The following is a 15923-nucleotide window of genomic DNA, read 5'->3' as shown; positions in this document are numbered from 1 at the left end:
GCCAAAAATTTGGCCAAAACTTGAATTTGGCGGTTTATACATTTAGCGACGAAAATTCCTCGCTAAATCATTCGTCTATAAATGTCCGCGCACGACCCAACGCCCTATGCTTTATTTTCCTCTCTTCTTCCTCTGGTTACTCCGCCGACGCTGCCACCGGTCTCCCCGCCGCCCATAACCCTGTCGCCCTCCTTTCGTCCTTCTCCTCCCTCTCCTCCTGGCGCCCTCCTTCTCCCGCCGCCGACGCCTCCCTCCTGCTGCAGCGCCGACCAGCCAGCCGCCGCCGATGCCTCCCGCCGCCAACCGCCTCCCGCCGACGACGCTTCCCGCTGACAACGCCTCCCACCGCGCGCTCCTCTCTGCTCGCTGCCACCGCCAACGCCTCCCTCCGACCGTCCAGCCCGCTGCCGCCGACAGTCCAGCTTCGTACCCGTGTCCGTTCAGCGCCGCCGCCACCTCCTTAGCCGCCGCCGCCTCCTTTTTATCCCTACAATATTTAGGTAAGTTTTATTTTTTTTAGTTTGTTATATTATTTGTTAAATATAATTGTTTAGAAATTTCTAAATATATTATTTTTAGGAAATATTAATTAGAAATATGCGGGGATGAGTTTATGTTTTTGACGGTTCTGGTCCCGGGTCCTAGAAATCCGAAGCAGCAAATGGACATATTTCTACAGCCGTTGATTGCAGAGCTAAACCAGTTGTGGGAGTGTGGAGTCACAACATACGATGTTCATAAACTACAGAACTTCTAGCTGAAAGCAGCTCTTATGTGGACAATTAATGACTTCCCCGCATATTCTATGTTGTCTGGATGGAGCGCTGCTGGCAGACAAGCTTGCCCTTATTGCATGGAGGAGACATATGCATTCACACTTCCAAGAGTGGTAAACAGTCGTGGTTTGATTGCTCTCGGAAGTTTTTGCCTCCGCGTCATACATTTCGCAAAAATGTCATTGATTTTCGTAAGGGAAGGGAAGAGCGCAAAAAGCTTAGAGGGGTGAGGACTGGAGCTGAAATGTTAGCTGAGCTGGACCATTTGGGTTTAAGAAGTCATATGATCCTAGATCGGAACATCATAATGCTTTACTTCCAAAAAACATGGATGGAATAAGAAGAGCATCTTCTGGGATTTGCCTTACTGGAGTAAGAATATCATTCGACATAATTTAGATGTCATGCATATTGAGAAAAATGTGTTTGATAATGTTTTCAACACTGTGCTCAATATCCTTGGGAAAACAAAAGACCATGAAAAATCAAGGGAAGAACTAAATGAAATATGTGATCGACCAGAGCTGGCTAAGGATGTTGTGACTGAGAAGTTTCCGAAGGCCAAGTACGCATTGGATAAGGATTTGAAAAGAGTCATGCTTGAGTGGATACAGAAATAAAGTTTCCAGATGGGTACGCGTCCAACTTTTCCATATGTGTCGATCCGAAAAATCTGAAAATGCATGGGATGAAGAGTCATGACTGCCATGTTTTTATGCAACAACTTCTGCTAGTCTCTCTTCGGGAGCTTTTACCCAAAGATGTGTGGGAACCATTAACGGAGCTGAGTATCTTCTTCAAGGAGTTAACTTTCACTTCACTGACAGAAGAAGACATGCATCGTCTAGAGGGTGAAATCCCCAAAATACTTTGCAAGTTGGAAAGTATTTTCCCGCCCAGTTTTTTCGACTCTATGGAGCATCTCCCCTTGCATCTTCCTTACGCGGTGATGATGGCAGGACTAGTTCAATACCGATGGATGTATCCATTTGAAAGGTATTGGTCCTACAATTGATGTTTCTCCCTTCATTATTTTATCTATTTATAACTAATAGATTACAAACACAGATATTTGGGGAAGTTGAAGAAAAAGGTCAGCAATAAAGTTAGAGTGGAAGGAAGCATTAGCAGCGGATATTTGCAAGAAGAAATCGCGAAATTTGCATCGTTTATTTCACTAAAGATGATCCGTGGATACCCGAACAGTTAAGAAGAAATGAAACTTGTGATATGGACGTCGATGACAATGTCGATCGACTTTCAATCTTCAAATCAAAAGGAAGGCCGTTGCATGGTAACAGCCGTAGATATCTTGACGATAAAGAGATTATTGCTGCTAGGACCTATGTTCTTCTGAACTGTCCTGAAATTAAAGCCCACAAAAAGTAAGGATTACGTTGTTATAAAGTGCTATATTACATATCTACTCTACAACTATAATCTAATTTGGGTGTTTTTCATCGAAAGTGTTTTCGTGGCCGAGTTGCGCGAAAGGAACAATGGTATAAGCGAGACATAAATTGAAAAGAGGTTTGAGAATGACTTTGCATCTTGGTTCGAAACTCATGTAAGGACTTGTGAGACTCGTTACAAATGATTTTGGCAAAGTGTGAGAACTTTTACAACTATGTACTTGAACTACAGGTCAAAGATCCAACTGTCTGTACCAATCCCTTCATCATGAGCCTTGCAAAGGGACCATGCAGAACGGTGGACACATATAAAGGGTACTACGTGAACGACTACAAGTTCCTAACTCGAAATACAAGCAACACAAGCTTATGATGAATATCGGTGTTTGCGTTAGAGGAACACAATATATCGAGGCAAAAATGACTTTTATGGTGTGTTGACTGACATAATCGAGTTAGAGTATCCAGCTCTACCAATGAAGAAGATCATCATATTCAAATGTGAGTGGTTTGACCCCACAGATAGTGGCACACACACTAGCACTCGATACAACTTGGTGGAAGTCAATCATAGACAGAGATACAATAAGTATGAACCGTTCATCTTGGCACAACAGGCCGACCAAGTTCTGTACTTGCCATATCCAAGCAAAAGATGGGATAAAGTAAATTGGTTGGTAGTATGCAAGGTTAAGGCAAGGGCAGAGCTTGACATGCCAGAGACAGTGGTCCCGGCCTTCCAAGGCAACATTGAAGACAATCCCCTAACCGTTGAAACAGATGAAGATCCGACAAACTTGGTTGATCAGAATGAAGAAGCAGACAAAGATGTGTTGCACGTTCCTCCCGTCAAAGATCCAGATGTTATCTTTTCATCATCCGAAAACGAGGAAGAGGGAGGGGATGGAGAAGAGGAAGAGGATTACGAACTTGACTGAAGTAGATAGGTTGTTCGTTATATATAGATTGTTCATTAGTGTTTTGTACTTAATTATTAGATGTAGTTATTCACTTTCGACATAATAATATATTAAGTTATTAATTACGGTTGCATCTTTCCATTTTAATATAAATTGTTCAAGAAATGAGAGGACAAGGATCTAGCGGTGATCAGACAGGTGCCGGTCGTGGGCGCGACCGTGGTCGAGGCCGTGGCCGTGGACGGTCTACGACAACGTCCTTGGGAGTAATTCCCGAGGCGGGTCCCTCTTCTTCTACTCCACCGGCACCGTTGGATGTCGGTGACAAAGTAGTTGTCTACCCCGACCCGACCGGGGCATTCTTCCTTCCGTCCGGAGCAGTCTCCCGTTATATGCGGGAGATCTTTCGAAAATCTTTCTTCCATTCCGGTAGAGCGTGGCGGTTTTTATCGGATGAACATGTAGACTACTGCTGGGAGGAGTTCAAGGTAATTATTAATCTAATAGCTTCACAAATACGTTAATGTACAAATGAAAGGTGTAACATGCATGTCTTTTATGCTTTTCAGAAAGAGTATACCTGGGACGAGAAGTACGACGATGATTACATGTATGGGGTATTCATGAGGCATGCGGCGAACTGGTAAGTTGTAAATCACTATAGTTTCAAATAATTCATTAACTTACTTTGTAATTTTTGAATTAATTTTGTTTCATAGGTACAAGGACGTCATTTACAAGATGAGGACGGCTGTGGTACCGCATTACTCAGTGAGTGCTGATGTTTGGGCCAACTGGAAGGCCCATTGGGACTCGGAGGAAGAGAAGACGAAGTCCCACACTGCTCATGCCAATCGCATGAGCGAGCTTGAGGGTGAGGGCACTAGATTGGTGCATCACACGGGAGGGTCCCGATCCTTTATGGGTCATTACGACAGCCTGATTTGATTCTTAACTTTATTTTTTTGATTCGCATAATGAAATTTATCAATTTTTTGACATACTAATAATTCGTATTGTTTTTGGTTAGTCCAAGGAGCTCGGTCGCGCTCCGACGGCTCCCGAGTTATATACCCACACACTCACGTCGAGGAAGGACAAGGAAAGGTCTGTCCCAGTAGACTCGAGGGCGAAGAAGATGACGGTACATATTTTGTAAACTGTAATTACATTATGACACATTCATTAGTACCTAACTATACTATGTTTTCACGCTTATTGTAGGAAGCGTTCTCCCAGAAGATTGGTCCCTCGTCCTAGCCACCGACCGAAGAGGGTCAAGATGCGAGTATGGATGACATGGACACGACGCAGATCTATCTAGAGATAGAGGGCGTCAACAAGAAGAACCGGGTGTACGGACTTGGTTCAGCGGTCGGTTCATACATCGACACATCACGCGGCTGGGGGCGTCAACCCAGGCCATCTCACCCCGGTTCGTCCTCTCGGATGAGCCAAGATGATATTCAATGCCAAATGCAAGAACTGCAAGTGCAGGTGCAAGCGCAGGTGCGACAAATGGAAGAGCAGGTGGAATCGGAAGTGTATGAGCGAATGCAGTCACGACTTCATTCTGATATCCATGCGCAAATGACCGATTTCCTACGAGGTGGGGTGGCCAGGATGAATGTGACCCTTCCGCCAGAACATCGTCCGCAACAACCGAGAGACGACGACGACACCGCCGCCCCCGAATCTTAGTTTTTTGTTGATTTGTATCTTTGTTTCTTTGTTTTGAACGAATGTTGTTTGTAATAACAATTTCGGTTTAATTTATAATTTCTATCTTTGTTTACGATTATTTTTATAATATTTTCAAACTCAATAAAAATGCAAAAAGTGTGGCAATATTAACGTAAACGAACATGTAATACCGTATTTTATAACTATAATCGGGAGAAATTTGCGACGGTTTTGCGACGAAAATCCGTCTCAGTTTTGGGGGTTCAGGGACAAAGTAATAGCGACGGAAATCGGTCGCAGAAGACGTCGCAAAATTCGATCCCCGAGTATCAAAATTAGCGAAGGAAAATAGTCGCAACAATCGGTCTTCCGAGGATCCCTTTTAGCGACGGAAAATCGTCGCAAACCCGGTCGCAACATTCAGTCTCCGAGTTCCAAAATTAGACACGACTATCGGTCGCAAAACCCGTCGCTAAAATTCCGTCGCTAAACTCATTTAGTGACCATTCGGTTGCGACGGGCTGTTAGCGACGGAATCCCCTTGATTGGCGACTGACAAATCCGTCGCCAATTAAGTGTTTTGTAGCAGTGCTAATAGATACACCATAGTTGGTTTTGAAACTAGCGAGAAGTTGTTTATTATCAATTATGAATTTCAAATGGTGTATCCAGGTGTATTTTAACTGTGTTTATAGTGTGTCTTAAATCGCCTGCATTTTGACCGTGTCTAAGTATGTTTACGTGTCCGACAAGTATCAAACACAAATACTATGTTTGTTGGGCATATATTTTCAAGTGTAATGGCTTTATTTGATAAAAAAAGGATTTTAGTAAATTGAATTTTTGTTTAAAAAAGTAAAAGGCTTTCCCAGAATAATGTCATCATGATATGTGTAAGCCAAACAACCTTTAAAATTACAATCTACTTATAAATAAAATGTGGTTATAATGAATAATGAGTAGACCCTTATGGGTTATATCGAACGAGGGAACTCGAATTACAATCTACTTATAAATAAAATGTGATTATAATGAATAACGAGTAGACCATTAGGGGTTATATCGAACGAGGAAAGTCGGGCTTCTTGGGTGAGTTTGTTATAGGACTTTTTTGCGTAGACAATTGACTATTTGACGACAAGAAAATATAAATAAATCATTTAGTTTTTTAGCACCATATATTAGTGGTAAAAAATCATTTAAGTTATTTTTATACTTTTTTCCGTCATTAAATACCCAACAGTATTATTCTAGATTTTTTAACTTTAATTTTTTATCATTGAATAAATATATATACAATAATGATTTTTTTAATGTGTGTCCTAAAGACACATGATAAGAAACCTTGTTTTAGTAACAAAAAATCCTAGAAAAGAAAATAATTAACCTGTCGTAACAAAATTTAATTTATCATAACATTCAAATTGAAAAAAACATTTTCAAATCTAGATCTTAACTTTAAAATAGTGGTACGTGTTAAAAAAAGATAGAATAATAATAGTTACTCCCTCAAAAGGTTAATTAGATATACTTCTATTAGAAAAACAATTCATTTTATTCTCAGGTCTTCCAATATAAACAGGTTGATCGACAAATCTCAATATCAACATATAAAAGTTATCATATTTGAACCCTAGATCTATAGAGTGCGTAAGAAAGGGTGATGAAATACTTTTAGTGTAGCAAGAAAGAGACAAATCTCAAGACAACGAGTCACCACAATTCTGACCAAAAAACAATTCACCAATTCTGTACCTTACAAGTTGCATAGAGACATATCTGCAAGTTAATTTAGTACTAAAATTTCGTTGGCTCTTAGCATGCTCCAGCAAGACCATGATTCTACTTTCTTCAATCGCAACACATCGCAAATATTTAAACATCATAATGGGTCCATAATGGATTATTTTATATGGAGCCAAATGAATTAAGTAGATAACTGTGTTTTTATGATGAGAAGAGGCATTCCTTGAGCAAAAGGGAAGAGATGACCAGCTCCATGGAGCTCATGGTATTGAAGCCATGGCGGCATGCTGTTAGCTACGTAGCGCTGTAAGGTGACTGGCACGAGCCCGTCTTCATCCCCTTGCCATATGTGAACCTTGACACCTTCAAACAGGTTCTTGTTGCTGCTTATGTCTACTACAGGACTGAATTCCCAGGATCCGAACCCGATCATCATGTCACGGTGGATCGACTCGTATTCTCCTTGTTGTCTAACCGGACCCTGCACGGGAGCAACTCAATTCAGTTTATGGGTTAAGTGGATAACTGGTTTAGGCTTAATTGGTATAATTTTATGGAAGCGTAAATAAGGCCTTAAACTCGATCAACTCACATCTCCAAAGATGTCACTCCCGGCATTGTCTATGAGGATTTGTATGTCCTGTTTGGACAGAATGTCGGGCCGGTGATCAACGACGCTGGAAGGAGGGAACCATTTCTGGGTGTTCCACCAATAAGTAAGCCATGGTGCATAATGGGTTACGCGAAGTGCCCACTGATCTTGCTCAAACTGTATCTTGTACGCCTCTGAAGTTAAATTAGCAGGGAGTCCATCCCACCAGTAATTTATTACTGGTGCTAACAATGTCGCACCTTCTAGCCTGCATATCACATTCACATCATATCATAACTATGACCCTCCATCAATCAACTAAACATGTATATTTCTTCCTATGTTTCTACACTTTTTAATTTATTTTGTCCATTTTATCCTCACTTCAACTCATTTATCTCAATTTCTCTATTTTCACCGTTTCTCTCTTCTTAATCATTACACTTTTAATTTTCTTTCTCCTCGTGCCTATCACTTTCTTCTAGTTCATTAGATCTCTCATTTTACTCTCTCTTCATTAATAATTTTGTTAAAATCGTGAAAATCATACTTGAATAGGAATAAACCGGAACCAATACCTGTGTGGAATGTACTTGAGACAGTTCCAAACGTTCTCACCACCCATAGAGAATCCAACAACATAGAACTTGTCTCCGATTTTTAACTGATCAGCAAGCTCCTCTATGTCCAAAGCTAAGCTCTTCCCGGTTCGTTTAGGATCCGGGTCACTCTCTCCATATCCAGGTCTATCAAAGGACACCATATAGATGCCTAGTGCCTCCACAGTCTCCTACATATACACGTAGATACATTTACAATTGTTGTACATATGGAGCAGTAAAATAAGTGGTCAAGCAACAGTACATACAGAAGAAAGTCCTTGGACAAAGGGATTATTATTCCTGTAAGAATCAAAGCCATGGATGAATACGAAGCTATGCTTGGCATGGTCCGCTGGGACGCCAAACTCGCTGTAAGCCAAATATCTTCCATCCCTGAGACGTATGCGTGACGCGGTGATAGGGGGGCCACCGTTGCTCCCGCATATCTTGGGCGGAGGAGGGTAAATGGCTTGAAATGTTACCCCCAATATCATTATCACTATCATCACTATTGTCTTCTTCATTGATATTCTACAGGCAATAGCAAGATCTTTGAATACTAAACTGTTGGTATAAATAAGCTCAATCAAGTACTGATATCCCATTATTAGTCAAAACACCAGACCAGTCACAAAAGAACAGCTCCAAATCAACATAAGTAATAAAACAGTGGTAATAAGATATTGAGTATTGAAAGTAAGGAGGAGAAAGAGGAGGAGGTTTACGTAGTAAGAGAGATTGGAGAGGGACTGAGATTGGATTTATTGCGTGTATGTTGTCTGGCTGAAGCTGGTGTGATTTTCCTTCTTCCTGTAACCATGCCGCCATCGCCATTTTGAGTCTTCATTGACCAGAATTTGGGTTCTCTAGTCTGTTCTCGCAAGCTATTACTTAGACAAATGGCCGAAGACTTGTGAATTATTGTACATGTGGGTACCACTCAGCAGGAGGTAAGGCTCAATTTAATGGCCAATCGCGATTTAGCTCTTAGAGTTGACTGCCTTTATATAATATAAAGTATCTTGTTTACATTACAAAACAACTTACCGACCATGTAAAAAAGCTGCATATAGAGAAAAAAAAATGAAACAATTAGAACAGGTGATTTTTAGAATCTCAAAATAATCAATTGATTTTTAGGTTAATTATACCAAAGAATAAATGATTAACGATTAAACGTAACCAACCGAAAATTTTTATGGTCATTTGGTATAGTACGGTAACAGTTATAAGTTTTTCGAACTCCGGTTAACCGAGTTATCGAGAATATTTATGAATTATATATTTTAATATAAAATTGGATTAACAGAGTAAATAGAAAATGTAAGCTTCTAGATCGAAACATTATCCTTATTCTATTATTAATAGTTGTCTATTAATTGTGATGTGAAGAATTTTTTTCATACATATATTATTTTTTCAATACTCAATTGGACACTGAAAACGCTCAAATTAATTTTTTGGTTATTTGATCAACCAATTAACACTGCTGTCACTGACTATGATTAACCAAGGATGACAGTATGGTCAATGGCATAACTAATTATTAACCGAAGTCCGAATAACCGACTATGTCCAACCATAGAGGAAGAGCACTGTTATTCTTGTAAAAGCAATGGTAACCATATACTAATTCGAAATTCTTGAATAATTGTTGAATCTTTACATGTTTTGGGTAATTTTGATTTTATTAATAGTTCTGAGGTTGTACAATCAACTTAAACAACGTCATATCAAGAGCCTGTCTTATTGCACACCAGAGCAACAAGGGCTTCAATATGGGAGCATTTACTAATCTGACTGGTGTTTAGAAAGTTATTATCAAACTACCTATGGTTTGAAAGTATTTATCAAAATACCCATAAATTCTTATCTACTATTCCCTACTATTTATCTATATTACTATTAGACTCTCAACTTTTAAGATAATATTAAAAATATATCTAGTAATTTGGAATCTGTTTAGTTTATCCTTTTACAAAATACAAACTTAATTAGTGAAAGAAAATCTGTTAATCAGGGTGAATCTGGTATCAGAGTCATGTTAATTGTCGTAGCAAATCTTCAAAGCCAAACTGGAGGTTTCAGATCTTTGTCCTGACAAAGGAGCCCCTCATATCAAACACTTGAAATCAGGCCAAAATTATTACAAAGCTATCTTAAATACTCTAATTGACAAAGTTCAAGAATTAAGATCAAGTCTCATTAAATTAAACAAAGAAATAAAAAATATAGAGAAGAATTCGGAGGTCTTATATAAAAGAAGAAAACAAAAACCTTGCACTTGCTGCTACCCACGAAATTCGACACCAGCCTGCAGTTCCTACCCTATCTCATAATAAAAAAGACAATCTATTTTCCTCACAAATACCCTTTCCAAAATCAAAATCCACACAAAATGTTCTCAGTTCCTTGCATAAATTCCCGAATCTATTAAGAAGGAAGATCCGAAAAATAATCCAGAAATAAAAACTCAATCTAAAAATGATGAAGGATCAAACAATAATAACCAGTGAAGAGTCTAGTCATAACAAAGACGAGGAAGAGATGTGTCAGCAGATGGGACTTATAAATTAAAAGATATGGATACAATCCCGCTGGAAGAAGTTAAGCGACGACTAGAAAGAAAAATGGGAAAAAATGTAATAGATTCAAACGAGGTCGAAGAAATGACTTCACTGACAGAAGAAGTAAATGAAGCTAAGAGGTCTTATTATAACAAAGAAGAAGAAGGCTCTACTAGCTATCAAGACCAAATCTAAAATTCAAAGAGTTTCTAGAAAAAAAACTGCAAAATTTGGAGTAAGAATTATGCCCAACTATAGACCAAACAAAAGAAAAATATCTTTAGAACCAATTAGTGAGTGGTTACAAACTAAACTTAGATAATTTGAGAAATAAAGAAAATGTCTTAGATTTCTGGAAAAAGAGTATGATGAGCGTATTCAATGTGAATTTTGAATGTGGACCTTCTAAGGATCTTTTGAATATAGTTCTGCATGCCGTTTGGAAAAAGAATATGTAATATAGTTATGCAAATAACTATATTTTTGTTGGAGCAATACTATTCAGAAGACCAACTATAGTTATGCACACAACTTTTGTGTTCTGCACACAACTATATTCTGGGGTAAAGTCAAGAATGTGGACCTTCTAAGGATCTTCTGAATGCCGTTTGGAAAAAGAATATGTAATATGAAATATCTAGACAACTATATTTCAGAAGATCCTTCCATTAACAGCCTTTAGTGCACCACAAGAACATTAAGAATGGATAGTCATGCCGTTTGGTTTAAAAAATGCTCCGCAAATATTTCAGAGAAGAATGGATAAAATATTTAAATCTAAAACATTGTTGTCTTGTTTATATTGATGATATCCAAATCTTCTCAAAAACTTTAGAACTACATAGGTATGACTTAAAAACCGTTACATTAGAATGCCAGAAACATGGCATAATCCTAGGATAGAAAAAAATGAATTTATTGTGAGCAAGAAATTGAGTTTCTAGGGTTAAAGATAAAAGCAGGGGAAATAGTGTTGCAAGATCATATCCTAAATAAGGTGGAGAAATTTCCTGATAAAATAGAAGGTAGAAAACAACTAGAAAGATCTGTATGATGTCTCACTTATGCCTCTATTTCATAAAAGATTTAGCTAAATTAAGAAAACCTTTGCAGACAAATTGAAAAAAGATGAGGTATGGAATTGGACCCCCCAAGACTCTAAATCAAGAGAACTTAAGAAACAATGTATGAACTTGCCGATATTAACATTGCCTAATGAAGAAGATGAGCTTGTTCTTGAAACAGATGCAAGCTAAGTAAATACCATTGGGGTGCTGTCTTGAAAATAAAGAAAGAAAATAAGTTACACAGGTACAGTAGGGAAGCTTTAACAAGGCTGAATGCAACTATATTGTAATGGAAAAGGAGATCCTTGCTATTTTGAAAGGAATTAATAAATTCATCAGTTTCCTTGCTCCCAAACCCTTTACAGTGAGAACTGATTGTAAAGGAATATTGGGGTTTATTCAAAATAATCTAGACAATATGAAAGCGCAAGAGAGATTCTTGCGATTGAAATTGGCCCTTAACCAATTTTTTTTAACATCGAACATGTGCAAGGGACAAATAATTCGTTAGCTGTTAGCTTAACAAGAGAGCTAGCAAACAAGCATGTCTAACCAATCGAAAGCATCGTCCAGCAAATCCAAGCAGAAGAGTTGAATTATTGGAAGGTTGTATCATGATTACAAGTTCATAAATGTTATGACATAAGAGATAAAACATAATGCCCAGTTCATTACCAAGAACTACCTCATGGAGGTAGAACGAAACCAACATGCTGAAGGAAAGCAACACCACCAGGGATGGGTGTCACCTCCCAGTAAGTTCGCATTATTTCTTTTAGATGAAATAATAACCACAAGGTGCCGCTTCTAATATAACTCAACGAATGTTGGAGTTAGAAATAGTCAATAACATGCTTCAACTTCCTTGAGAGCTCCATAAAAAATTGAAGGGTTATTGGAAATATAAAGACATCGAAGAATGGTACTCATATGTGATAAGTAAAGATGGATGACCTTATTATGATATTTGGGAAGAATAGGGATCGAATATCGCATTTCATAATAACTCAGGGGTAGGAGGAATCAGTTTACCAGCAATTCACCAAAGAGATACATAAATCCTGAAAACCTGGACATACGAGATGTGTAATGGTATTTTTAGAGGTAGACCACTGCCTACAACCCCATTATACAAGTTATACTTCACCAAATTTCAAAGATATGTGTTCAATCGAGTCTATAAATGGGAAAATGCAAGACTACTAATAGGATTTATCAATTGTGATGTCATTGAAAATAGAAAATGGTAAAGCCAAGTCACCACATTATCTTTTGAGATTTCTCCAAGTAACAGATCCAATTTGGTGAAAATCAAATTTCAAGACGACAACCACATCTCAAAAATCCAACCGAAGCTAGAGCCATGGGATTGTTTTACATCTATGAATATATTTATCAGTACAACGAAAGTGAATGTTTTATAGTGAAAGTAAGGAATACTACTGTCATCCTATGGGACACTCTAATGTCTTAGGATGAAGTTTATTCAAAAAATATTATGGAAGAACTAGGAGAAGAGCTTGCAGATTGCGAAGACTGGGAAATGAACACAGGAGATGAAGGATTGGCTAACATCAACATGGTTTAGAACGAATCTTTCACTCACCTTAAGACTGACACGCCATGTGAAGAGTCTCTGCTTTTGTCAGAACTACTTTTCAGAATGTTTTAACTTTTTTTTTTGTCAGAATGTTTTTTACTTTTCTTTATCAGAACTGTCGGGAAATTATAGAGCTGTTGAAAGTCATCCAATGCTTTATATGCTCTATAAAAGACCCCTCGCATACAGTAGAAGGCATCGAGAAAAAACCAGAACGAAAGAGAATATGAAAACTGAGAGCAACTTAGGAAGAAAAATGGAGAGTTCTAAAATTTAGAAGTGAAGTGGTGAATCCCTCACTCTAAGTTTAAAACTTACAAGTTATTCTTTAGATATGTGAGTGTTAAATCTTTTATGTATTCAGTTTGTTTGAGTGTATGTGTTTGAGTGTGTGTTTGAGTGTTTGTAATCCTTTCTAAATTCAGTAAGAATTTTTTTTTTGTAAGGGAAAGCTACTTAATCGAAAACTATCAAGATGATCAAGTTTTTGTGATCATAAAAGTCTCCATCCACCTAAACCTTGCATTTGAAACTGAAGACTACGGTTTGAGGTAGGAAACGAAACAAATTTGTGCTGCATCTGGTCTAAGGAAGTCTTGGTTGATGATTAGCCACCCCTAGAAATCTGGAAGCTCAAGAACACAAGAAGTCCAGAGATTCTACGTCCAGGTAACAGTAAGAACTCTTTAATTTCAAAATCGTTTTGTTTACGGAGCATGGTGGGCTTATGATCATACTAAACTCTTATTAAGGATATAATTAGTAGATTATAGTAGCAAGTACCACTAAAAATCATTAAGAATTGAACGCTAGTTTTAAACTGGATAATATCGTGCAAATTTAAAAAACTTATCGGCCCAAAAAAAATTTAGTAAAATATTGGAGATAAATTAAAAAATAAAATGAATAGATTGATACATTGGAGAGAAATGTTGATTGAAAATTCAATCTAGAAAAGTGGATATATAGGTAAAAAGTTCATTCAATATGAGCAAATTAAAATATCATTAAAAAAATAAAGTTAAAGTATACAAGCAATGATATTTTTTGTTTGGTTGTATACTTGTTCACAAGTATCAATATTTAATAACGCATATCACCTTCGCGAACCGGCCCCGCTAATATTGTAACATGCATACCCCCTTTAGCTATATAATCTTTTTGGGTCAAACTCCCAGCCTATCAAGCCCATTAATTATACAAAACATTTAACTAACGTTTTACGGAACACGTTACTACTCGTCTCTTTTAAAAAAATGGTGAAGGAACACGTTACTAGTTAATCATTTATGATGTTTCTATCTTCTTTCTAATATAGCACATAATCATTTACGATGTTTCTATCTTGTTTCTAATATAGCATATGTATATTAACTATAAATACTATATTAGTATATTTACATTCTACTAATTCGAAGTTTTTTTTATCACTAGGAAGGTGTCATGTGCTTGGCATAAGTAAATAGTTGTTAGTATTGTGTGATTCATTATGCTTTGTTCGTGCTATTATTTTTGTCCGGGTTTTGACAAAGCATATTTATTATAATTTTAAATAGGCGTTTTTGCACAGAATCACTCTTTATATGATCGAATTTCATGAAATCACCTCTTATATGCGAAATTATTCCGAACCACCCAATTATCAAACTTTTATTACAAAGAGCCACCCATCAACGTTCTCCGTCTGAATTTTTGTTAAAATCGTCAATTCTCCAGTTTACCCCTAATATCTTTCAAAAAATCCGAAATTGCCCTTGATAGTCACTAATGGAATACAATGGAGCTTCAACGTCTGAATTTTCAGGTTGCAACCGTTGTTTCTTCTAGAATACAACCTTTTCAGAACTTCTTTCGGCTGGTTAGCCGCCTCATCACAAGCATTTTGAGATTGGAAGTTGTTTGATTCTATGTTGTTTTATAAATTGTGATTTAGATGAATTTCCTGGAACCGCTGAAGAAGATTCTGGGAGGAAAGCTCAGTCCTGAACAGGGTCGTCAGTTGGTTATATATCATATCAAAAAGGGGTTTGCAGGTGAGCTGAGTATGCATATTTTGATGAAACGTAAATGTTCAAAGGAGAAGACTACAATGGAGAATTACGACATCAATGGAGAACCGAATATGGAACGAAGGTTGAAGCTCCATTAAATTTGGGAATTAGGGCACAAACTAAGGAATCACCATTGAAGCTCGAATCTGCCTGCAAAACCCCCAATTTCAAAGCTCCATTGAATCACCATTGAATTAGGGCACACGTTAAGAAAACATATCCCCAATTTCGAACTCAAATCTGCCTGCAAAACCCCCAATTTCGAATCTGCCTGCAAACCCCAATTTCGAGCACAAATTAAGGAGAAGAAGAACGAAGGAGAAGAATCGAAGTTCGAACCTAAGCTTGAAAGGAGAACGAAGAATAGCCTTCGAATCTGAACGGAATCACCATTGGAGCTCGAAGGTCGAATCGAATCTGGAACGGGAGCTTCAAATCGGCGGAGAATAGCCTGCAACTTCAAATCGGCGGAGAGTAGCCTGCAACTTCAAATCGACGGAGCTTCAAATCTAGAATGCGAGCTTCGAAATCACCTGCAAGAAGAACGCCGACAAGCCCGGGGAAGAAGAACGAAGAATAGCCTGCAAGCTCCGGGAAGAAGAAGCTCGGGAAAGAAGAACGCATGCAAGCTCGAGGAAGAAGAACGAAGAATAGTTGTAACTTCAATTTCATTTTCGTTTTTTAATTTTTATTTTAATTACTTTTTTAGGGTAAAAACCCTTGATTTTTTTTATAAATTTAGAATTCTATCAGGGGCAAATTGGTCTTTTCATGGTATTGGATGGAAAATCAGACGGAAAACGTTGAGGGGTGGCTCCTGGTAATAAAATGCTGAAATTTGGGTGGTTTGGAATAATTATCAATATAAGGGGTGGTTCCATGCAAATTCGGCCATATAACGGGTGGT

General features: G+C 37.9%; 1 protein-coding gene across 1 annotated transcript; it reads right to left on the bottom strand.

Moving 5' to 3' along the window:
- Nucleotides 1-6718: 6718 nt before the first annotated feature.
- Nucleotides 6719-8578, bottom strand: LOC141250265 (uncharacterized). Its single transcript, XM_073669903.1, has 5 exons — nt 8457-8578; nt 7998-8295; nt 7708-7919; nt 7130-7397; nt 6719-7018 (listed from the first exon to the last, which is right to left on the bottom strand). The coding sequence occupies exons 1-5, from the start codon at nt 8576-8578 to the stop codon at nt 6719-6721; spliced, it is 1200 nt and encodes a 399-aa protein (XP_073526004.1).
- Between the last annotated feature and the right edge of the window lie 7345 nt (nt 8579-15923).

Source organism: Phyllobates terribilis, unplaced genomic scaffold (genome assembly GCF_046119375.1).
Source record: "Phyllobates terribilis strain yellow unplaced genomic scaffold, ASM4611937v1 Scaffold_5501__1_contigs__length_51233, whole genome shotgun sequence".
Taxonomy (NCBI): domain Eukaryota; kingdom Metazoa; phylum Chordata; class Amphibia; order Anura; family Dendrobatidae; genus Phyllobates; species Phyllobates terribilis.
Note: the sequence above shows the minus strand (reverse complement) of the source record. Positions and strands in the feature narration are given on the sequence as shown.